This window comes from Mandrillus leucophaeus, unplaced genomic scaffold (assembly GCF_000951045.1).
Source record: "Mandrillus leucophaeus isolate KB7577 unplaced genomic scaffold, Mleu.le_1.0 Scaffold159, whole genome shotgun sequence".
NCBI lineage: Eukaryota > Metazoa > Chordata > Mammalia > Primates > Cercopithecidae > Mandrillus > Mandrillus leucophaeus.
In genome coordinates, this window is record NW_012101576.1 from 1,432,591 (window position 1) to 1,457,911 (window position 25,321).

Consider the following 25,321-nt stretch of genomic DNA (forward strand, 5'->3'; position numbering starts at 1 on the left):
CCAAGCAAGGTAGTTCACGCCTGCACTCCCAGCACTTTGGGAGGCTGCAGGGAGCAGATAACCTGAGGTCAGGAGTTCGAGACCAGCCTGGTCAAAATAGTGAAACTCTGTCTCTACTAAAAATACAAAATTAGCTGGGCATGCTGGCGTGGGCCTGTAGTCCCAGATACTCAGGAGGCTGAGACAGGAGAAGTGCTTGAACCTGGGAGGTGGAGGTTGCAGTGAGGCGACATTGCCCCTTTGCACTCCAGCCTGGGCAACAAGGAGCAAAACTCTAAAAAAAAAAAAAAAAAAAAAAAAAAAAAAAAGTACATGGAAAAGACTTTACCTTTTTCATGGCATCTGTAAGTTTTCTGCCTTGCATATAACTTTGGTAAAAGAATTTTATACGTAATAATTAGGCATAATATTCAAGAAAGCAGACTTATTCTCCTCCCCTATAACATATCTAAATGTAAAATAAGTACCCTAGAATTGCCACAACTGGCTTAGACTTAGGGCTCTCAAGTTTTGCATGTGGGCCTTCAAAGACAAAATATAATTTCCAAACTCTTTATTATGTGGTTTACAGAGCATCTGAAGATTGGTTTCATGAGTCTGAACTTGGTATGAAAGACGTTCAAATTCAAATCCCCAAGCCAGCGCGTCAATGTTTTTGTAGGCTTCACAGTGCTGGGCTCTGCATCCTTCTTTGGCCGCCTTATACCAAAAGGCTGAGTTTGGAAATCAAAAGGGTCAGCCCGGTTTCAGCCCCTCTGCAGACAATAAGTAGAACAGATTAGAATAGATTCACTACTTATTTTATTATACATAATACTTTTACTTTTCCCAATACTTACAGTAGAAAAAAGAAATTTTGCACATCATTGTTTTTTTAGATAAGAACATGTTAAGCCTTGAAAAGTAAGTTAAATTGACACTGGAGCTTTACTTCAAACTCTAAACATATAGTCTTTAAAATGCTAATAATACTATTAATCATCAAGTTTTACCATTAAATAAATGTTTTAGATACAGTGGCTTTATTTCAGACTCCATTTCCTGTGACCTAAAAAATGGGAGAAAAATTAACTTCAACTATAAAAATCTAAATTTCAAATAAGAGGTTATTCTATGTGGAAAAAACACAAACAAGCATTTATAAAGACTGAATAGAAATGAATGGAAATGAAAATAACTGACAGTAAATTTCTTGGATTTGCAAATTTTGAATACTTATTTTGAAGGCTGGAATGTTTAGCAACTTTTAACCTTAAATTATTTCAAATCAACCAAGTACTTAGTTTTGAGGAATTTTTGTGAGGATGAGGCTCATTAGTGAGTTTTTAATCCACAAAAATAAAATCCAATTCCAATTACCAAGTAATATTTAGAGTTATCTTAAAGATTATACAGCTGGCCACAGGTTTTAGGGAGGTACAACAGTTTATAATGGGACACAATACTTTGCACATATTAAAAGTTAATTCCTATTGTATCTTTATCCTTTTTTCCCTTAAAATATTTTTCATTTTATTTATTCTTACTTTATTATAGTTTTCCTTTTTCCCAGAAATCACCACAACATTACAGTCTGGTATTTAGTATATAAGCATATTTGTTCTTCAGCATAGTTAACATTTTCCACTAGCATCTGATGCCATGCTACTGTTAATTCTGTTAACTCTGCTGCCTAGATTGCTAGACCCCAACCACAGCCTGGCAGAGAGTGAAGGGAGCTTTTGTTTTTGTACCGCTTTATTCTGGTCTAGTGCAACAGGAAAGAAGAGCTCTCTGCCATTGCAGGTACCCAGACTAATGCTAGGAAGGGAAAAAGCTTTAACTCTGAGTAAAATTCAGAGTATTCATTATTGCAACTATTAAGGAGAATATTCAAAACTTGGAAATAAGGTTAAGCGATGGCTGCATGACCTTTTAATGTCATGCTAGAGCACTGTTTAAAAAGGCTGCCTAACAGTCATCTAATTCTCCAGGGCAAGTAATTTTGTTGGACACTGTATTCACTATGGCTTGGAGCTAACATATCTACATAAACAAACAATTTTATAGCTAGAGGCTAACTTAAATAAAATGGATGAAGTGTGACAATTCTCTTTTCTGACCAGTAGAAAGAGCAACTTTAAAGATTATACTTTCATTGCCCTATAGAACCTAACCAGTTTTGTATCTAATTTAGCAATCTTATCTCAGCATTCCTTTTTCCCCCATTCATTATAAAAAACAATAACCAAGTTTTTAATATTACCATTTCAACTAACTTTTTCATCCTACTGGTTCTCTCACTGAGTTAAATGAAACTAGGGCACATGCCCCCAATCTAGTTTATTCTAATTTGAATCTATTTAACTCTCATCCTAGAATTATGTTTCTATGTAGTGGCTCAAGCCTGTAATCCCTGCACTCTGGGAGGCAGAGGCAGGTAGATCAGGAGGTCAGGAGTTCAAGACCAGCCTGGCCAAGATGGTGAAATCCTATCTCTACTAAAAATACAAAAACTAGCTGGGCATGGTGGCAGGCACCTGTAATCCCAGCTACTCGGGAGGCTGAGGCAGGAGAATCGCTTGAACTCGGGCGACAGAGGTCGCAGTGAGCCAAGATCGTGCCACTGCATTCCAGACTGTGTGACAGAACAAGACTCCATCTCAAAAAAAAGAATCATATTTCTAAGATTACAAGAATTTTATCTTATATCACTGGGGCCAGAAATTGTGCTAAATGGCTATTACTAGCTGTAAGGGAGGCTGGGAATTTGAAGATTCACTTTTTAGTCTTTGTAAGCTAAGAAGGAAAAAAGAGCTTTCAAGAGACCAAACCTATAATAACTGTCACTAAAAATGCATGTGTGGTAGTAATGGCAGGGGAATGGTGAGAGAGAATAATCAAGAATGATCCCCAGATCAGGCTTAGGTTGTAAATCTACTAACATGAAGAACTCCGGAGAAGAAACAGGTCAATACTAAGCACTGAGAAATTAAAAGCTTTATTATTATTATTATTATTATTATTATTATTATTATTATTGACATCCACTGATTCAGCCCTAACATTATGTACAATTGTTATGTGCTGGAATTTTTTTTTTTTTTCTGAGATGGAGTCACTCTGTTGCCCAGGCTGGAGTGCAGTGGTACCATCTAGACTCACTGCAACCTCCACCTCCCAGGTTCAAGCGATTCTTGTGCCTCAGCCTCCCGAGTAGCTGGGATTACAAGCACGCACCACCATACTTGATAATTTTTGTATTTTTAGTAGAGACAGGGTTTCACTGTGTTGGCCAGGCTGGTCTTGAACTCCTGACCTCAAGTGATCCACCTGCCTCGGCCTCCCAAAGTGCTGGGATTACAGGCATGTGCCACTGTGCCCAGCCTGTGCTGCAGATTTTAAAGGAAGAAAAGTAATTTATAATTATCCAAATCCTTGTAATAGTTGGTCAGTTGGGTGGCAAATCCCAGCCTATCAATTATATAGTAGAGTGCCCCATCCAATGAAACAGTTTATGACAGAACACTTGCATTAGACATTGCTTGTATTAGACACTGGATTTGTGGCCTCCAAGAAAATTTTCCAAGCAAATGACTCTATTTACCTCCAATTTACTACAAAACAAACACCTGCAATATAGGAATTACTTAGAAATTTTAGTTCAAGTGTGTACTAAACACAAATGAAACGTTTTTATAGAGTATAGAAGAACTGTAAAAACACAATGCAATGTTTATTTTCAGATAGTTGTCCCTCAGTCTACATGGAAGTTTGGTTCTAGGACCTCTGCATATACCAAAATTCATGCATACTCAAGTCTCACGGTTAGCCTTGTGGAACCAGCCAACAAAAAGTTCGCCCTCAGTATACGCAGGTTTCGCATCCCACAAATACTGTATTGTCAATCCATGTTTGGTTGAAATAAATTTACATGTAAGTGGACTCTTGAAGTTCAAACCGTGTTGTTGATGGGTTAACTATACTTAACTTTATAAATACCATCAGCAACAACAATATTACCTTTTTCCTAGGAAAAATATCTGATGGTATTTACAAAGTTCAGTATATTTAAACCCTTTATCTGTCAAACATTAATTTTAGAATTTGATAAGGTTTAATTATTAACCAGATTATTCCTCTTCTACAATTTGATTAGTTGATTATGTGGCAAATAAGGACACCAATCACACCAAGGTGGGATGATACTATAACACTATTGGGTACCTATGACCGAGTCCTCTACTGAGTATGAAAACTTGTAGCCTGCCAAGTCGTCCTGAAGTCCACCAATCTTTATTATACTTATTTTAAAGGAATCATCCATTTTGTAAAACTTTTAATTTCCAAAATTTGTACTGCTTTAAATTTGGGAACTCTGTGCACAGTATTAAAAAAACCATTTAGGATGATCCCTTAATAAGATTTATCCCATTAAAACAATGAATTTCTATAAAACTATGTCTTCCAGACTCTATATCCAGTTATTAGGTCATACAGATTTTACTTTTGCAATATCTCTTCTATCTATTCTTTTCAACCCCCTAATCACTGTCTTTAGTCTGATCTATAAATTGGCTGTATTAATATTTATCTTCCTCACTAGGCTACAATAGCTTCCTGTAGGTTTTTTCCTTCCAAATCATTCTGATATTGAATTATACTCCTAGAACAAAGGTTAGAAAATGTCATTTCTGTTTTAAGATGTTCAAATGTTCCCAGTGCCTACAGAGTAAAATCCAAACTAGTCCCAAACTACTTCTTTGGTTTCATTTCTTACTACATGCCACTTCTCACTTTATGCTCCAGTTTCAACTGCAAATATCCTAATCCAAAATGAACTTTTGTTCCTATTTGCCTTTGCTAATGCTTTTCCCTCAGCCTGGAATGCTCTTTACCCTTTTTTCCGCCTAGTAAAATACACTCATCCTTTAAGATTTGATTCAAATACCATCATCTCCTTTGGGGAGGACTACATGTCTACCAATCTGAAACAGATTAATAATTGCTCTGGGCACCCATGGAATTGTACCCTTACAGAAGCATTTATTTTCCATTAGTTTCTGCCTTCTTGGAGCCCATAGAAAAAAAAAGAGTGAATAAATATAAAATAAGAAACATAGTCACAAATATAGGCATAAAGTGTTCAAGTTCAGATACCATATTAAGCAAGTTAAAGTGATTTTTTTTTTTTTTTTTTTTGAGACGGAGTTTCGCTGTTGGTGCCCAGGCTGGAATGCAATGGCGCAATCTTGGCTCACTGCAACTTCCACCTCTGGGTTCAAGCCATTCTCCTGCCTCAGCCTCCCGAGTAGCTGGGACTACAGGCGCCCGCCACCTCGCCCGGCTAGTTTTTTTTTTTTTTTTGTATTTTTTAGTAGAGACGGGGTTTCACCGGGTTAGCCAGGATGGTCTCGATCTCCTGACCTCGTGATCCGCCCGTCTCGGCCTCCCAAAGTGCTGGGATTACAGGCTTGAGCCACCGCGCCCGGCCAGTTAAAGCAATTTCTAAATGTATTTGTAAAGCACCTGATTTGTTAGAGCAGATAGTATCCTAACTATTCCGTACAAGATGAAAACCAACTTTGTCATTTTTATTATATTTGAGAGTCACAGGACATTTTTACTTAAAAAAAATTTTTTTTTTCCCCCGCAGGTTGCAGTGGCTCACGCCTGTAATCCCACCATTTTGGGAGGCCAAGGCAGGTGGATCACCTGAGGTCAGCAGTTTGAGACCCCATCTCTACTAAAAATGCAAAAATTAGCCAGGCATGGTGGCATGCACCTGTAGTCCCAGGTACTCGGGAGCCTGAGACAGGAGAACCACTTGAACCTGGGATGCGGAGGTTGCAGTGAGCAGAGATCATGCCACTGCACTCCAACCTACACAACAGAGCAAGACTCCATCTCAAAAAAATTTTTTTGTTGTTGTTGAGAAAGGGTCTCACTCCGAATGCAGTGATGTGATCACAGTTCACTGTAACTTCGAACTCCTGGGCCCAAACTATCCTCTCACTCCAGTCTCCTGAGCAGCTAGAACCACAGATGCATACCATCACAACTGGCTAATTAAAATTTTTTTTATAGAGACAAGGTCTCACTATACTGTCCAGGCTGATCTGAACTCCTTGCCTCAAGCAATGCTCCTGGCTTGGCCTCTCAAAGTGGTGGGATTATAGGCCACCATGCCTGGCCCATTTTTAATTTGCAAAAAAATTTTTTTTCTAACAACATTGTAATTCTGTATTTTAATTATATCATGTGAGTCCAAGAACATTATATGAAACTATGCTACGTTAATACATATTTTCAAAAATAAATTTTGAAGGAGATACCTGTTCACTGAATGTCATCTCAGAGTACAGAGATAAAATCTAATTGGCAATTTTTGATGCTTTGAAGTATGTGGGATTGCTACTATTCTTGATAAATTTAAGAGATGAATGCAGTTTATATAGCCAACAAGAAAAATTACACACATAATTTTTTCCTTAACATGTCGTACACTGTGATTTGTAGTAAACCAGGCTGAGTGTGATGGCTCATGCCTCTAATCCCAGCACTTTGGGAGGCTGAGGCAGGAGGATTTCTTGAGCCCAGTTTGAGACCAGCCTGAGCAACATGGCAAACCCTCACGTCTACAAAAAGTAGCCAGATGTGATGGTGCATGCCTGTAGTCCCAGATACTCGGGAGGCAGAGGTGGGAGAACTGCCTGAGCCCAGGGAGGTTGAGGCTGCAATGAGCTGTGATCGTGTCACCGCACTTTAGCCTGGGCGACAGAGTGAGACTCTATCTCAAAAAGAGAAAAAAAAAAAAGTAAACCAACTACCAAAGTACTGCAAAATAAATTTCTTAAACATGAAACACATGATACCTTGGAAAGGTGACATACGTGGCTGTTTCCTTCTTTTTTTCCTTCTCTTTCTTGGTGTTTCATATTTTGTCCTTAAAACAAAAGGAAACATATTAATGATTGCTTCAATAAAAAAAGACACACAGACCTTACTTATTTTTTAGTAGTGATTACATTCATGGCCCAAAATTTAAAAAGCAAAACATCTCCCTTCTACCTGTCAACCAGCCATCTAAATTTTCCCTTGGTCACTTATGGTTGTTATAACAAAATGCCACAGGTGGGTGACTTAAACAACAGACATTTCTCACAGTTCTAAAGATTTGGAACCCCAAGATCAAGTTGTCATCAGATTCAATGTCTGGTTAGGGCCTACTTCCTGGTCTCCAGACTACCTCTTACCATGGTATCCACACAGAGTTGAGAGAGGAAGCTCTAGTATCTCTTCTTCTTCCTCTTTTTTTTTTTTTTCTTGAAACGGAGTCTCACTCTGTCACCCAAGCTGGAGGGCAGTGGTGCACTCTCGGCTCACTGCAACTTCCATCCCCTGGGTTCAATCAATTTTCCTGCCTCAGCCTCCCAAGTAGCTGGGGTTACAGGCATGCACTACCACACCCTGTTAATTTTTGTATTTTCAGTAGAGACAGGGTTTTACCATGTTGGCCAGGCTGGTCTTGAACTCCTGACCTCAAGTGATCTGCCTGCCTCAGCCTGCCAAAGTGCTGGAATTATAAGGGTGAGTCACCGCACCTGGCCTCTTCCTCTTGTTATAAGAGCACTAATCCCATCATGGGATATCTACTCTCATGATCTCATCTAGACCTAATTACCTCCCAAAGGCCCCACCATCTAATACATTGTCGGGGGATTAGGATTTTAGCGTATGAATTTTGGAGGAACACATTTAGTCCATAATATTTCCCAAAGATAACAACAAATCTTACAGTTTTTTTTTTTTTTTTGCATATCTTTCCAAAATACTTGTACGCATTTATAGGTTACTAAGTATATATGTTCTTCCCTTCAACACCACTACTTCCATAAATAGCAACACATTTTACACACCATCCTGTGTGGCTATAACTTGAAGGCCATTCCTAATCACTAAGCAAAGGCTTACTTAGTATTTTTTTATGATTGCAATATATTCCATTGTATAGAGATTCCAGAATTTAATCAGCCTACTACAGATGGACAATTATGTTGTTTCCAATCTTTTACATACAATATTGCTACAAATAACGTGTAAACATGTGGTTTTAAAGGTGTGTGAATAAATTACTAGAAGTGTAATTGAGGACTCTGGATTATATGTATTTCTAATTTTAACAGATATTGTCATATTGCCCTTCACTGACACTGAATCAATGTTCTTCCCCATCAGCAGAAAGTACCTAAACTTCCCTGAACCTTGTTCCCCATGTTATTACATGATGTGATAACAAACTTTTGAATCTTTTAACTAATTAGGTGAAAAATGACATTTTTAATTAAAATCTTCATTTTTGTTACCATGAGTAAGTTTGAGTATCTTTAAATAAATTTAAAAGGCATTTATATCTTCCTTTTGTGAGCTGTCTGGTCGTATCTTCTGCACATTTGTCTACTGGGCTGTAAGGCCTTCTAAAATTGATTTTTTCCCCATCCTAAATCACATTTTTAGACTACCTGGTATGGCCAGCCCTATCGTAAATCACGTGACCCAAGGCCTCCAGGCAAACAAAGATAAAAGTTGAATATTCTTTATCCAAAATGCCTGGGACCAGAAGTATTTCTAATCTTAAATATTTTTTTATTTTGGAATATTCATATATACAGAATGAGACATCTTAAGGATAGGACCCAAATTCTAAAAACAAAATTCAAGGCTGGATGCAGTGGCTCATGCCTGTAATCCCAGCTACTCAGGATGCTGAGGCAGGAGGGTCTTGAGGCCAGGAGTTTGAGACCAGCCTGTGCAACATAGAGAGACCATGTCTCTAGAAAAAAATTTAAAAATTAGCCGGGTGCAGTGGCATGCACCTGTGGTTCCAGCTACTCAGGAGGCTGAGGTGGGAAGATCACTTGTGCCCAGCAGTTCAAGGCTGCAGTGAACTAGGATTGCATCACTACACCCCAGCCTGGGTGACAGAGACAGACCCTGCCTCAATACAAATAAATTAATTAATGAAGTTAGTTTATATTTCATATATACCTTAAACACATAGCCAGAAGGTAATTTTATACAATATTTTTTTTTTTTTTTTGAGACAGAGTCTCGCTCTACCACCCAGGCTGGAGTGCAGTGGCGGGATCTTAGCTCACTGCAATTTCCACTACCCAGACTGAAGCGATTCTTATGGCCTTAGCCTCCCGAGTAGCTGGGATTATAGGCACGTGCCACCACACCCAGCTAATTTTTGTATTTTTAGCAGAGACAAGATTTCACCATGTTGGCCATGCTGGTCTCAAACGCCTGTGATCCACCCGTCTCGGCCTCCCAAAGTGCTGAGATTACAGATGTGAGCCACCACACCTGGCCAATAATTTTTTTTTTTTTTTTTTTGAGACGGAGTCTCGCTCTGTCGCCCGGGCTGGAGTGCAGTGGCCGGATCTCAGCTCACTGCAAGCTCCGCCTCCCGGGTTTACGCCATTCTCCTGCCTCAGCCTCCCGAGTAGCTGGGACTATAGGCGCCCGCCACCTCGCCTGGCTAGTTTTTTGTATTTTTTAGTAGAGATGGGGTTTCACCATGTTAGCCAGGATGGTCTCGATCTCCTGACCTCGTGATCCGCCCGTCTCGGCCTCCCAAAGTGCTGGGATTACAGGCTTGAGCCACCGCGCCCGGCCAATTTTTTTTTTTTGACACAGAGTCTTGCTCTGTCACCCAGGCTGGAGTGCAGTGGCATAATCTTGGCTCACTGCAACCTCTGCCTCCCCGATTCAAGAGATTCTTGTGCCTCAGCCTCCGGAGTAGCTGGGATTACAGGTGCACACCACCAAGCCCAGCTAATTTTTGCATTTTTGGTAGAGACGAGGTTTCACCATGTTGGCCAGGCTGGTCTAGAACTCCTGACCTCCAGTGGTCCGCCTGCCTCAGCTTCCCAAAGTACTGGGATTACAGCCATAAGCCATCGTGCCTGACCTATGCAATAATTTTTAATAATTTTGTGCATAAAATAAAATTTGCGTGCATCGTAACATCAGGAAGCAAAGGTGTCACTACCTCAACCACTACCCATGTGGGTAATCTGTGGTTGTTTGGCATCACCATCATTCCTGACTCTGAAATTTATTTGCTACTGATAAGGAACCATTTTCCTATACTTATTCCCACATAAGTACATAACAGCAAAAAATATGATACACTAGTAATAGAATGAAAAAATAATACATTCAGGGTAACCAAGCAGCACAGTAGCACCACCAGAATACCTGTTATCAGCTGTTAAACAACAGCAACAACAAACAATGGCAGGCTTTCAGTCCCCACCTATCATGCTGTGTTTTGATTAAAAGGTTACTATACACCATTTTTTTAAGTTATCAGAAGCAGGTGAGAGACCAAGAAGTGGGTCTTCTAAGGATAAGAAGGCTTTCTGCTGGATGGCTTTTTAAAATGTTTTCTCCAGAGTCATCTGCCTTATTAACAATGCTTTTGATTTAGAAGTCTCTCTCTGACATTATAAACTGTGATGATTTCTTGTTCTTTTGTAAATGTACACTGTTTCAGTCCTTCAATAAGCCCATCACACATTTTCACCATTGCTATCGTTTGGATATTTGACTCTCCAAACCTCATGTTGAAATCTGATCCCCAGTGTTGGAAGTGGGGCCTAATGGGGTGTTTGGATCATGAGGGCAGATCCTTCATGAATGTCTTGGTGCCATTCTCTCAGTAATGAGTGAGTTCTAACTCTATTAGTTCCCACAACAGTTCACCTAGAACTGGTTGTTGAAAGAGGCTGGTACCTCATCCTCTCTCTCTCTTGCCTTCTCTCTCACCGTGAGATCTGCAGGTGCAGGCTCCCCTTCACCTTCTGCCATGAGTGGAAGCAGCCTCAGTCTCTTGCCAGAAGCAGATGCTGGAGCCATTCTTGTACAGCCTGCAGAACCATAAACCAAGTAAACCTCTTTTCTTCATTTTTTTAGAGACAGGTTGCCCAGGTTGAGTGCAGTGGCACAATCATAGCTCACTACAGCCTTGAACTCCTGGGCTCAAGAGATCCTCCTGCTTCAGCCTCCTGAGTAGCTGAGACTATAGGTATGTGCCACCACGTCTGGCTAATTATTAAAACTTTTTGTAGAGATGGGGTTCTTGCTATGTTGCCCAAGCCGTTCTCAAACTCCTGGGCTCAAGCAATCCTTCTGCCTCAGCTTCCTGAAGTACTGGGATTACAGGTGTGAGCCACTGTGCCAGGCCTAAGTAAACTTCTTTTCTTTATAAATTAACCAGCCTCAGGCATTCCTTTACAGCAACACAAACAGGCTTAGAAAATCATGTTGTCTGTAGGTATTTTTCTACAGTGTTAACAATATTCATCTTCATTGTCACCATTTTCATGACCACCTTGACCCAGAACCATTTCAGCTATTTCATCACTGGTCAATGAATGAACAACTGGAGTCTCATTATCAATGTTAAAAACTTCAATACCCATTTTTCCAGCTTTCAGGACTCTGAAGGAGTATTTTCTTGCATATGTAAGCAGGCCAGATTGCTTATCATTTTTTCTCATTTGACATATGGAATTCTTCAAAGTTACCATCTTGTTCATCTCACTGAACACAGTTGCAGGCCAGAGGTTGTGCCAGGCATGCACAAATTTGTCTTTAATCACTGTGCTCCAAGTGCTGGCAACAGCATAGATGGTAAACTTCGTGCTAAACTCCTGAAAACCTTCCACAGCCACGCCCCTGTCCACTGCTGTTGCATGCTATTCAAGAAAACGTTTTTATATTTACTCTTCATTGATCTAAGGATACTCTGTCACATGGCTGAATTAATAGTCACATTTTGGGGAAAGTACATGACATAAACATTATTTTTTATGAGAATTTCAGCTGGAGTATGAGCAGAACATTTGTCAAGGAATTTTTAAAAATTTTGTAGTCATCACCCAGTGCAGCCTTCTGTGCTGTGAGCCTGAGCCACTAGTATATAATTTTTGTGAAACCAATCAGAAAAGATATTCCTGGTTATTCAAGCTATTTTGCTAGCATGATGATGGACACATAAGAAATTCACCTACTGAAAACAGCAAGGACACAGCTTTTGCCTATCACAGCAAGTTTACACTTAATGTGTGCTTTATGCATTAGCCCATATCAGCATTTATCCTGTCCCTGACATCCTTAATTCTATAGGGGCTGTGTCATCAGCTGTAGTCAGTGTCCTTCCAGGGCAATAATGCCAAAACAGTGATATTTCATCCACATTACATACTTGTTCTGGCATCAGATTTCAACACCAATAGTTTTGGCAAACTCACCAATAAATTGCTTCACTGCTTCATGATCAGCAGAAGTTTTATCACCACAAATCTTTAAAAGTTTAATGCCATGTCTTCTTAAACATTTCTGCAATCACCTGTTGAATATTCACAGTTCCTTTCAATTTTCAGTTCATTATTACACGTCTTTGTTTCATGATCAACAAACCATTAAGTGGCATAATGTTCACTGCAATGCTGGCAGATCCACTCTTTCAATACACAATTGAGACTTTCATTTTCAGCTTTATGCAGCGCTGTTTTTGTTTTTTGTTTTTTTCTCTCACTGACTTCTCTTTGTCCTTTCAACGTAGAACTTCAATAGTTCATGTTTCTGTTTCTTCAGGTCATATACGTAATGATTCCAACACCCTGCTCTTTTGTAAGACATTTGACACTTACACCACTGTCCAGTTTCTCCAGCCATTTGACTTTCTCTGTTATATATAAACACAAATGCTTCATTTTTCTTATTACTATTACTCATAAGGGTATCTGTAGGCCTTTTTGGCATTTGTAACAATATCTTTATACCCAAAGAATAAGCAAAACAAAACAAAACCACAGTGAGTCATGCATGTAGGTCTTGGCCCCATGTGGGGCACTGTGGGGAACGTGCCATTTGGTGTGGCCTGCACACATGTTATTTATTGTCTTTTGTAGATATGCTTCCATGGGGGAATCTGGAAAAAAAAGATATACTGCAGCTAAAGTGGGCTGCAGGGGGAGTCTTTATTTCCTTGGGTTTGCTGAATAAACTGTGTTATATACCTCTTTTTTGACTGCGACCCATCACGTAAATCTCAGGTGTGAAATATTCCACTTGTGGTGTCATACTGATGTCCGAAAGTTTTGGATTTTGGAGAATTTCAGATTTTCAAATTAGAGAGTGCTCAAAGTGTACTCCTATCAAGCATGACATTGGGGTTAGAGACCAGCGGGCTTACAGATTAATTCCCAGAAGTCAAGGGCAAAGGCTAGACTTCTCTTAGGGCAAGATTAAATTCTTTACTACACACCTACGCTATAATTTATCTGTCTTTTCTATTGTTAATAGATATTTGGGTTTATTCTATTTTTCGACAATTATGAACAACATTGCCATGAACATTCTTGTACAGATACACTGATATAAAAATGCATGAGTTTCTCTGGAGAATATACCTAGGAGTATGACTGCTGAGTCTTTGGGCTTGGGCTTCAATCTATCAATGTTTATCTCAAGGTTTGGGGACTTTGTGATATATATAGAAAGGCTTTCTATATATATTTCTTAATCATCTCTGATTAAGATTTCAAAAACTTTCCAATGATTTCTTCAATTCTTGAATGGTTTCATTTCTTTGCATGTAAATCTTTGATTCATCTGGAATCTATCCTAATATAAAGCTGAGGCATGAATTCAGCTTTAATTTTTCTGCAGATAGCTGGTTGTCTCAACATTACTTTTTAAATAAGTCAACTTTTTCATAGTGATTTGAGGTGACTGTTATATGCCAAATTTTGTGTGTATTGCTTTCTTCCCCTAAGTTATTTCACTGATCTGTCCATCTAGCTATGTGTCAATACCTCAATATTTTAACTTTATATTTTTCATATTTTTCAATATCTGGTATGGCTAGTTCTCCTCCTTATTAGAATAATCTATTCTCGCTTTTTTTTTTTTTTTTTACTAAAACTTTAGAATAATCCTGTCTAGTTCTACTCTAAAAATGTTGTGGTTTATTTTAAGGTGGATTTAAATGTCATTAAAATTTAATCTAAAAGTAGTTGGTATCTTCATGATACAGAATATTCCTGTCCAAGAACATAGTATGTCTTTTCATTTATTTCACAAATCATTATAGTATTTAAATATTTTATTCATAATACCTTGCATATTTCTCAAATTTATTCCTATGTATCTTTTTAAAATTTCCACTGTAAATAGGATTTTTCCATAAAATCTTCTGATATCAATATATGTAAAGATTATTGATTTTCAAATTCAGAATTTTACACAGAAATCTAACTGAATTCTATTAGTTTTTAAATAAACTTTATTTTTTAGAGAAGTTTTATGTTCACAGCAAAATACACACAGCAGAAAGTACAGAGAGCTCCTATATACTCCCTGCCCACATACATGCACAGCCTCCCTATCAACATCCAGCATTAGAATGGAGTATGTTATAACCGATGACCCTGCATTAACAGATGATCATCACCCAAAGTCCATAATTTACATTAGAGTTCATTCTTGGAGTGGTAAATTTTATGGGTTTTGACAAGTATATAATGAATGACATACATCTACCATTATATTATTGTATTAGGGTTCTCTAGAGGGACAGAACTAATGGGATATACTATTATATTATATATAATGTGTTTGTTATATATTATATGTGTATATAATATATAATGTATATATTGTATGTATATATTATATATTATGTAATATATATTATCATATATATGTGTTGTATTGCTAAGGAGTATTAACTCACATGATCACAAGATCCCACAATAGGCCATCTGCAAGCTGAGGAGCAAGGAAACCAGTCTGAGTCTCAAAACCGAAGAAGTTAGAGTCCAATGTTCAAGGGCAGGAAGCATTCAGCAAGGGAGAAAGATGTAGGCTGGGAGGCTAAGTCAGTCTAGTCTTTTCACATTCTGCTGCCTGCTTTTTATTCTGGCCTTGCTGGCAGCTGATTAGATTGTGCCCACCCAGATTAAGAGTGGGTCTATCTTTCACAGCCCACTGACTCAAATGTTAATCTCCTTTGGCAACACCCTCACAGACACAGCCAGCATCAATACTTTGCATCCTTTAATCCAGTCAACTTGACACTGAGTATTAACCATCACAATTATCATATAAAATAGTTTTACTGTCCTCAAATTCCTCTATGTTCTGCCTTTTTGTTCCACCCTCCCCCCAAAATTTTTAAAGAAATAAACTTTCAATTGATTCTCTTGAGTTGTCTAGGTATAAGAACATATATCCTAATAATTATAGTAACTTCATTCCTCCTTTCCAATGTATATCTCAATTTTGTTTTTTATTTTTTATATTTTTAATTGATATTTCATAGCTGTACATATTTTGGGACTATGTGTGATATTTTGTTTCCTTTTTAATTTCTTTATTAGCTTATCTGCCAAATCAATAGATGCATAATGTGATATTTTGATACGTGTGTACAATCTATAATTATCAAGTCAGGGTAACTGGGATATCCATCACCTCAAAAATTTATCTTTTCTTTGTGTTGGGAATACTACAATTCTTCTCTTCTAGCTGTTTCCAAATATGAACTAAATTACTGTTAACTGTAATTTCTCTACTGTACTACTAATACCAGAACTTATTCCTTCTATCTAACTGTATTTTTGTTCTCCTTAACCAACTTTTCTTCATCCTGCCCTCTACTCTTCCCCTCAGCCTCTCACAGCCACAATTCTCGTCTCTACCTCCATGAGATCCAATTTATTAGCTCCCACATGTGAGCAAATAATGTGATATTTGTTTTTCTGTGCCTGGCTTATTTCACTTAATATAATGACCTCCAGTTCCAAACCACATTGCTGCATATAACATGATTCTATTCTTTTTTATAGCTAAATAATATTCTACTATGTACATAACCACATTTTCTTTATCCATTCATCTGTTGATGGACACTTAAGATGATGCCATACCTTGGCTATTTGCGAACAGTGAGGCAATAAACATAGGAACACCGATGGCAGATATCTCTCTGATGTTACGATTTCCTTTCTTTTAAATATATACCCAGCAGTGGAATTGCTGGATCATATGGTAGTTTTATTTTTAATTTCTCGAGGAACTCCATACTGTTTTTCATAATGGAGGTCCTACTTTACATTCCCACAGAATAGGTGAGTTCCCCTTTCTCTGCATTCTACCAGCATTTGCTATTTTTTGTCTTTTGGCAATAGCCATCCTAACTTGGGTGAGACAGTATTTCATCATGGTTTTGATTTGCATTTCCTTGATGATTAGTGATGTTGGATATTTTTTTTTCAAATATCTGTTGACCATCTGTGTACCTTCTTTTGAGAAATATTTATTCAGGTCTTTTACTCATTTTAAAAATTTGATTATTTGGTTTTTGCTATTGAGTTCCTTATATATTCTGGCTATTTTTGTTCGTTTGTTTGTTTTGAGATGGAGTCTTGCACTTGTCACCCAGGCTGAAGTGCAATGGCACGATCTTGGCTCACTGCAACCTCCACCTCCCGGGTTCAAGTGATTCTCCTGCCTCAGCCTCCTGTATAGCTGGGATTACAGGCACCCGCCACCACACCAGGCTGATTTTTGTATTTTTAGTAGAGACAGGGTTTCTGCCATGTTGGCCAGGCTGGTCTCAAACTCCTGACCTTGTGATCTGCCCACCTCAGCCTCCCAAAGTGCTGGGATTACAGGTGTGAGCCACCACGCCTGGCCAAGGTGATTTTTTATATGGTAAAAGATGGGGATCTAGTTTCACTCTTCTGCACATGGATATTCAGTTTCCCCAGCACCATTTATTTACTTATTTTTATTTTTTAAGAACGGTTCCACTCTGTTGCCCAGACTGAAATACAGAGGCACACACACAGCTCACTGAAGCCTCAAACTCCTGAGCCCAAGTGATCCTTCCACTTCAGCCTCCCAAGTATCTGGGACCACAAGCACAAACCACCATGCCCAGCTAATATTTAATTTTTTGTAGAGATGGAGGTCTCACTATGTTTCCCAGGATGGTCTTGAACTCCAGGCCTCGAACAATCCTCTTGCCTTGGATTCCCAAAGTGCTGAAATTACAGGTATGAGCCACTATGCCCAGCCTGTCACAGTACCATTTATTAAAGAGACTATCTTTTTCCCATTGTATGTTCTTGTTACCATTGTTGAAAATGAGTTGGCTAGAAGTACATGGATTTATTTCTGGGTTCTCTATTCTGTTCCATTGGTCTGTGTGTCTGTTTTTACAGTACCATACTGTTTTGGTTACTATAGCTTTATAGTATAATTTGAAATCAGGCAGTGTGATGCCTCCATCTTATTTCTTTTTGCTCAGGATTATTTAGCTATTCATATGAGTTTCAGGATTTTTTTTCTATTTCTGTGAAAAATGTCATTGGTACTCCGATAGAGATTACATAGAATCTATAACTCACTCTGGGTAGTATAGACATTTAAACAATACTAATTCTTCCATTCCAAAGCATGGGATAGCTTTCCATTTTTTCGTCACCTTTCTTTTATTGGTGTTTTATAGTTTTCTTTGTAGAGATATTTTACTTCTTTGTTCTTTAGTTACATTTATTCCTAGGTATTTTAATTTTTTGTAGCTATTGTAAATGAGATTGATTTCTTGATTTCTTTTTCAGGCTGAATGCTGTCAGCATATAGAAACACTCCTGATTTTTGTATGCTGATTTTGTTTCCTATGATTTTACTAAATTAATTTGTCGGTTCTAAGAGTTTTCTGGTGGAGTCTTTGGGCTTTTCTAAATTTAAGATCATGTTGTCTGCAAACAAGGATAACTTGACTTCTTCCTTTCCAATATGGATGTCCTTTATTTCTTTCTCTTGCTTAATTGATCTGGCTGGGTATTTTTGTTTAACTGAATTTGCTGGTATCTTCAAAACAAGAGATAGCAGATGTCTTTTTCTTGTTTTTGACTGTAACAGGAATGCTTTTAGTATTTCCCCAATCTAAAACTTACAGAAAAGTTGCAAATACAGTACTTCCAGTAAGTTGTCATCCAAAAAACAAGGACATTCTTCTATGTAACCACAATTTGAGGTCAAAATCAGGAAATTCACACTAATACATTACTATTGTCTAATTTTCAAACAGCATCCAAGTTTTTCCAACTCCTTTATAGATAAAAGACTGATGTCCTTTATAGTTAAAGGATTCAGGTCAGAATCAGGCACTGCATTTAAATGACATGTCTCTTTAATCTCCTTCAATCTGGAACAGTTCTTCAGTTTTACCTTGACTTTCAAGATGACAATTTTGAAGATTACATACCAGTTGTTTCGTAGAATGTCTCTCAATTTAGGCATGTATAATCATTTCTCATTATTAGATTTAGGTTATGGATCTGCAATGGAGTGAATTTTCTGTGTCACCCCCCAAAATTCATACACTGAAACTCTAATCCCAATATGATGCTATTTGGAGATGGCTTTTTTTTTTTAGACAGAATCTCGCTCTGTCGCCCAGGCTGGAGTGTAGTGGCGCAATCTCAGCTCACCGCAACCTCCGCCTCCCAGGTTCAAGCTATTCTCCGGCCTCAGCCTCCTGAGTAGCTGGGATTACACCTGGCTAATTTTTGTATTTTTATTAGAGATGGGGTTTCACCATGTTAGCCAGGCTGGTCTTGAACTCCTGACCTCAAGTGATCTGCCTGCCTCGGCCTCCCAAAGTGCTGGGATTACAGGTGTGAGCTATGGTGCCCAGCCTGGAGGTGGCATCTTTGGAAGGTAATGAGGTCATGAGGGTGGAGCCCTCATGAATAAGGTTAGTGTCCTTATAAAAAGAATAGCTAGCTCTCTTTCTGTCATTTGAGACAGTAAGGAAACCACCTTCTATAAACCAGGAAAAGGGCATTCACAAAGAATACAACCACACTGGCACCCTGATCTTGCACTTTCAGCCTCCAAGCCTCCAGAAGTGTGAGAAATAAAAGTCTGTTGTTTAAGCCGCCCAGCCCATGGTAATTTGTTATAGCACTCTGAACTAGGACATCTTTGGCAGGAATATCACATCAGTGATGCTGTGTTCTTCTCAATGCATCCTAACAGGAGTCACACAATTCTGATTTGTCTCATTACTGATGATGCTAATTTTGATCACTTGATTCAGTAATGTCTACAAGGCTTCTCCATCACCATAAAATTATTCTTTTTCTCTGTGTTCACTTTCTTGACTTAGCCTTACAACCAGCCATTTTACCAAGGAGTAACCAAGGAGTACTAGCACCTTTTAGTAGAGAATGGTATTTAGAAACCATGAACTGAACACTAGGTGTGCTCATTGCTATTAGGGTAACACTATTTCTAGAACAGCTACAGAGGTAGGAAATATTCTAGAAATCGTAAGTTTAAACTGATTAATTTCAAATCTTGATCAAGTCTCACAGGTTCTTCTTCGTCTTCCTCCATTCCATATTTGTGTCTTCCTTCTTCCACAGTGAAAACCCTGGTTTTTTTTCAACCACTCCATATTTATTCATTTGCTCAATCTTACAATAAAATGAATATTACTATACTCATACCAGTAAGAAAATTTCTGTTATTTTACGTTTTAATTACTGTGTATATTTTGTTATATTTATTTTATTAGTATTTGATGTGTTTTCTTTTTTACACTTTTGTGGAGGCATAATATGTATATCAAAAAACTTGCCCTAAGTGTTCAATGATTTTTAGTAAAATTCAGAGTTGTGCAACCATTGCTGCAATCCAGTTTCAGAACATTTCCATCAGCATAAAAACTTCCCTTCTAGGCCGGGTGCAGTGGCTCACATCATTAATCCTAGCAATGTGGAGGACTGAGGCAGGCAGATCGCTTGAGCCCAGGAGTTTGAGACCAGCCTAGGCAACATGGTGAGACCTTGTCTCTACAAAAAAATACAAAAATTAGCTGGGTGTGGTGGCAAATGCCTGTTACGGTACAAGCTACAAGAGGCTGAGGTGGGATGACAGCTTGAACTCAGGACGTTGAGATTGCAGTGTGCTGTGATTGTGCCACTGCACTCCAGCCTGGGCGACAGAGTGAGACCATCTCAAAAAAGAAAAAAAAAAATAGAAGAAGAAAAGTTCCCTCTGCCTATATGCAACCAGTCCCCACTTTGACACCTCACAGACTCAAGCCCAGGTCATCACTGGGCTCCACAGATTTGTCCATCCTAAAAGTTTCATACAAATGGAATCAAACAATAGTAGCCTTTTGTGGTCTGACTTCTTTCACTTCATATGATGTTTTTAAGATTAATCCATCTGTAGCATGTATCAGTAGCCTATTTTTTATTGCTGAATAATATTCCATTACATGTATATACCATATTGTGGTTATCTACTCACCAGCTGATAGACATCTGAACTGTTTCCAGTTTTTGCCTATTGCATATAATGCTGCTATGAACACTCACAATAAGCCTTTGTGTAGACATATGTTTTGGAGGTATAGGGGTGGATATGTAGAAATAAAACTGCTGGGTCCAACAGCAGGTATATTTTTAACTTTTTAAGAAATGGTCAAACTGTTTTTCAAAGTGACTGTATCATTTCATATTCTCACGAGCAATGTATGAGGGTTCTGATTCTTCCTCACCCTCAACAACACTTGGTATTGGCAATCTTTTTTATTATTGTAGTGGGTGTGTAGTGACATCTCATTGTGGTTTTAATTTGCATTTCCCTAAAGGCTAATGCTATGAAGCATCTTTTCATGTATACATAAGCCATTGTATAAAGAAAACTGTTCTTTAGTTAAAATATAATACTCATTTAAAAATTTTTTTATCCCATTTAAAAAACTGGATTATTGTACTATCAAATTATAAGAGTTCTTTATATACTCAGATAAAAGTCCTCTATTACATACATGATTTGCAAATATTTTTCCCAGTCTATGACTTGTCTTTTAATTCCACTAATGGTGCCTTTTAAAGAGCAGAATTTTTTCTGTTTTGATGAAGTTCAATTTATTAATTTTGTTCTCTTATGGATCATGTTTTTGTTGTCATATGCGAGAAATACCTGTCTAACCCAAAGTCACAAACATTTTCTCCTTGCCATTTTCTAGAAACTTTAGTTCTTATATGTAAGTCTATGATCCATTTAGAGTTAAATTTTGCACATGGCATGAGATAAGGATATATATATATTTTTGCATATGGATGTATAATTGTCCCAGCACCATTTGTTGAAAAAATTATCATTTCCCCCATTGAATTACCTTGACACTTTTGTCAAAAGTGGGGATTACAGGCATGTGCCACCACACCCAGCTAATTTTTGTGTTTTTAGTAGAGATGGGGCTTTACCATGTTGGTCAGGCTGGTCTCGAACTCCTGGCCTCAAGCAATCCACCTGCTTTGGCCTCCCAAAGTGCTGCGATTACAGGAGTGAGCTACCATGCCCAGCCATCTTCTCTTTATCTTTTTAGAGACATTGTCTCATTCTGTTGCCTAATCCTTCTCAAATGTTGCTGGATTCTGTTACCCAGTACTTCATTAGGGAATTTTGTATACATGTTCATGAAGAATACTTGTCTGCAATTTTCTTTCCTTGTGACGTGTTCACCTGGTTTTGATATCTGAGTAATATTGGTCTCATAAAATGTGTTACAAATTGTTTCCTTTTTATTTCCCAAAAAACAAACTGTAGGATTGGTAATCCCTCTTCCTTAAATGAAGCCATCCAGGCCTGGGTTTTCCCTTTTGAAAAGATTTCTAATTACCAATTCATTTTAGTCACATTATTTTTCTTCATTTCTTATTGTTCTATTGATATTTTCTCTTTCTTCTTGAGTCAGTTTTGTTAATTTGCATCTTTCTAGTAATTTGGCCATTTAAGTTGTCTAATTTGTTGGCATAAAGTCATTCATAATAATTCCTTATAATACTTTTAACTTCTGTAGAGTTGGTAATGATATCCTATCTTTTATTCCTAATTTTGGTATCTATGTCTTTTCTCTATATTTTTTCCTTGATCAGAATAGCTAACAGTTTACCAATTGCATTGATTAAAGAACAATTTTATTGTTTCAAAGAACCAACTTTAGTTTTACTGATTTTCTCTATTGTTTTTCTGTTTTCTATTTCACTGATGTTCGGCTCTGATCTTTATCATTTCCTTCTTTTTTTTTTTTTTTTTAAAAGAAACGGAAGTCTTCAAATTCCCATTAACGATAGACTGGATAAAGAAAACGTGGTACATTTACACCATGGAACAGTATGCAGCCATAACTAGGTACGAAATCATGTCCTTTGTAGGGACACTGATGGGAGCTGGAAGCCATTATCCTCAGCAAACTAACACAGGAACAGAAAACCAAACAACACACCTTCTCACTTGTAAGTGGGAGCTGAACAATGAGAACACATGGACACAGGGAAAGGAACAACACACACTGGGGCCTGTTGTGGCGGTGGGGGAGAGAGAGAGCATCAGGATAAATAGCTAATGCATGTGGGGCTTAATACCTAGGTGATGGCCTGATAGGTGCAGCAAACCACCATGGCACATGTTTACTTATGTAACAAACCTGCATGTACTGCACATGTATCCTGGAACTTAAAATAAAAATAAATTTTAAAAAAAGATAAAGAAGAAAAAATGCTTATGTATAATACAAAATTCAGTTTAAAAGTTTGACTATATTATGTACTCGTGAGGAAATTTGTCTCTTTAGTTCACTGTTATTTACAGTATCTAGATTACTGCCTGTTACTTGGCAGATGCTTAATAAATGTTTGTCCAATGGATTTTTTAAATGTAACTTTTTTTCCCTCAAAATCCAAATACAAACATGGTGGGGGGGATCTATCTTAAATAAAAGCAAGAAATTAATCATTAAAAAAAGAAATGGGGGTCTTGCTCTGCCACCTAAGTGGAGTACAGTGGTGCAATCCTGACTCACTGCAGCCTCAAACACCTAGGCTCAAGTGATCTTTCTGCCCCAGCCTCTCAAGTAGTTAAGACTATAGGCACATACCACAACACCTGGCTAATTTTTTTTTTCTTTTTGTGAGATGAGATCTCACTCTGTCATCCAGGCTGGAGTGCAATAGCACGATCAAGGCTCACTGCAGCCTTGACTTCCTGGGCTCAGGTGATTCTCCCACCTCAGCCTCCCTAGTAGCTGGGACTACAGGTACATACCACCACGCCCGGCTAATTTTTTTGTATTTTTTGTAGAAATATGGTTTCACCATGTTGCCTAGGCTGATCTTGAACTCTCGGGCTCAAGCCATCCACCTACCCCGGCCTCCCAAAGTGCTAGGATTATAGGCATGAGCCACTGCACTTGGCCATTCAAAAAAAATTTTTTTTTTTGTAGAGACAGGGTCTCACTATGTTGCCCAGGCTGGTCTTGAACTCTTGGCCTCAAGTGATCCTCCTGTCTTGGCTTATCAAAGTGCTGGGGATTACAGGTTTGAGCTACCAAGCCTGGTCATCATTTCTTTCTATCTGCTTGATTTGGATTATTTGCTTTTTTTGTTTGTTTCTTTAGGTAAAAACTTAGGTTGTTTTTCTCTTTTTTTTTTTTTTTTTTTTTTTTTTTGAGACGGAGTCTCGCTCTGTCACCCAGGCTGGAGTGCAGTGGCCGGATCTCAGCTCACTGCAAGCTCCGCCTCCCGGGTTCACGCCATTCTCCTGCCTCAGCCTCCCGAGTAGCTGGGACTACAGGCGCCCGCCACCTTGCCCGGCTAGTTTTTTGTATTTTTTAGTAGAGACAGGGTTTCACCGGGTTAGCCAGGATGGTCTCGATCTCCTGACCTTGTGATCCGCCCGTCTCGGCCTCCCAAAGTGCTGGGATTACAGGCTTGAGCCACCGCGCCCGGCTTCTTTTCTAAATAGGCATTTAAAACTGTAAGTTTCCCTTTCAGCACTGCTTTAACTGCATTGTACACATTTCAAAATATTTTCTATTTTCCCTTGTGATTTCATCTTTAACCCATGGGTCATTTAGTAGTGTGTTTTAAAATTTCCAAATATTTTGATATCGACTACCTTTATTTCTATTGTTGACTTCTAATTCTATTGTGATCAGAGAACATACTTCGAATGATTTCAATCCTTTTACATTTATGGAGAATGTTTTACATGCATTTGCAAAGAATATATATTCTGCTACTGTGGGTGAAGTGTTTTATAGGTACTTTTTATGTCAAGTTAGTTGACAGTGTTGTTCAAGTTTGTATCCTTACTGATCATCTTTCTACATTTTCTATCAATTATTGAAAGTAGGGTATTGAACTCTCCAACAGTTGTTGAATTGCCTATTTCTCCTTTCAATTTTGTAAGTCTTTACTTATGTGTTTTGAGGCTCTGTTATCAGCAACATTAGTTTCCTAGAATTGTCCTAACAAATTACCAACATTAGGTAGCTTAAAACAATAGAAGTTTATTGTCTTATGTTTCTGGAAACTGTAAGTCCAAAATCAGGGTGTCCATAGGGTCATGCTCCCTTTGAAGGTTCTAAGGAAGAATTCTTCCTTGCCTCTTCTCATGGCCCCAGCAGTACTTAGTTGTGGCAGCACAACTCCAATCTCTGCCTCCATAGTCAGATCACCGCCTTCCCTGTGACTTTCTGCGTGTCCTCTCCTCCTCTTATAAGGTCACCAGTCATTGCATTTAGGTCCCTCACCTCAGTCAAGTATGATCTTATCTTAACTAATAACATCTGCAAAGATCCTACTTCCAAATAAGGTTACATTCTGAGGTTCTGGGTGAACATGAATTTCAGGAAAGATATTGTTCAATCCACTGCAGTGTGAATACATTTATACTGACATTTATATCTTTCTGACAGATTGACCCTCTTATCACATGAAATGTTCCTCTTTGTCACTAGTAATATATCTTGAAATCTATTTATCTGTGTTTTATTAGCTTTATAAAACCAACAAAAAAAGCATTATATATCCTTTCATGTTCTGGGAGAGATTATTATATATGGTATGAGACTCACCCATGCTACCTATAACAATATATAATAATACATATAATAATCTTGTTTAAGAAAGAAATTACAAAAGTTTTTCTTTTTTCTTTTACTTTTTTTTTGTTTGTTTGTTTTTGCTTCTTGAGTTAGTCTTCGCAATTTAGAGGTAATATAGGGTACTTCTCAATAGGAGTTCTATTAACATTTTTTTTTTTCTTTTTTGAGAGGGAGTCTCCCTCTGTTGCCCAGGCTGCAGGGCAGTGGCACCATCTCCACTCACTGCAACCTCCACCTCCCGGGATTGAGCAATTCTCCTACCTCAGCCTCTGAGTAGCTGGG

General features: G+C 38.1%; 1 protein-coding gene across 1 annotated transcript in view; it reads right to left on the reverse strand.

Annotated features, from left to right (window-relative positions):
* Positions 1 to 538: 538 nt before the first annotated feature.
* Positions 539 to 25,321, reverse strand: part of LOC105536403 (putative uncharacterized protein encoded by LINC00467 homolog) — a 75,524-nt gene continuing 50,741 nt past the window's right edge. The window contains exons 5-6 of the mRNA XM_011975795.1: positions 6,855 to 6,925; positions 539 to 755 (exon numbers count right to left, since the gene is read on the reverse strand). Of these exons, the coding sequence (XP_011831185.1) occupies positions 6,914 to 6,925 (12 nt within the window). The 3' untranslated portion in view covers positions 539 to 755; positions 6,855 to 6,913. The remainder of the gene's footprint in view (positions 756 to 6,854; positions 6,926 to 25,321) is intronic.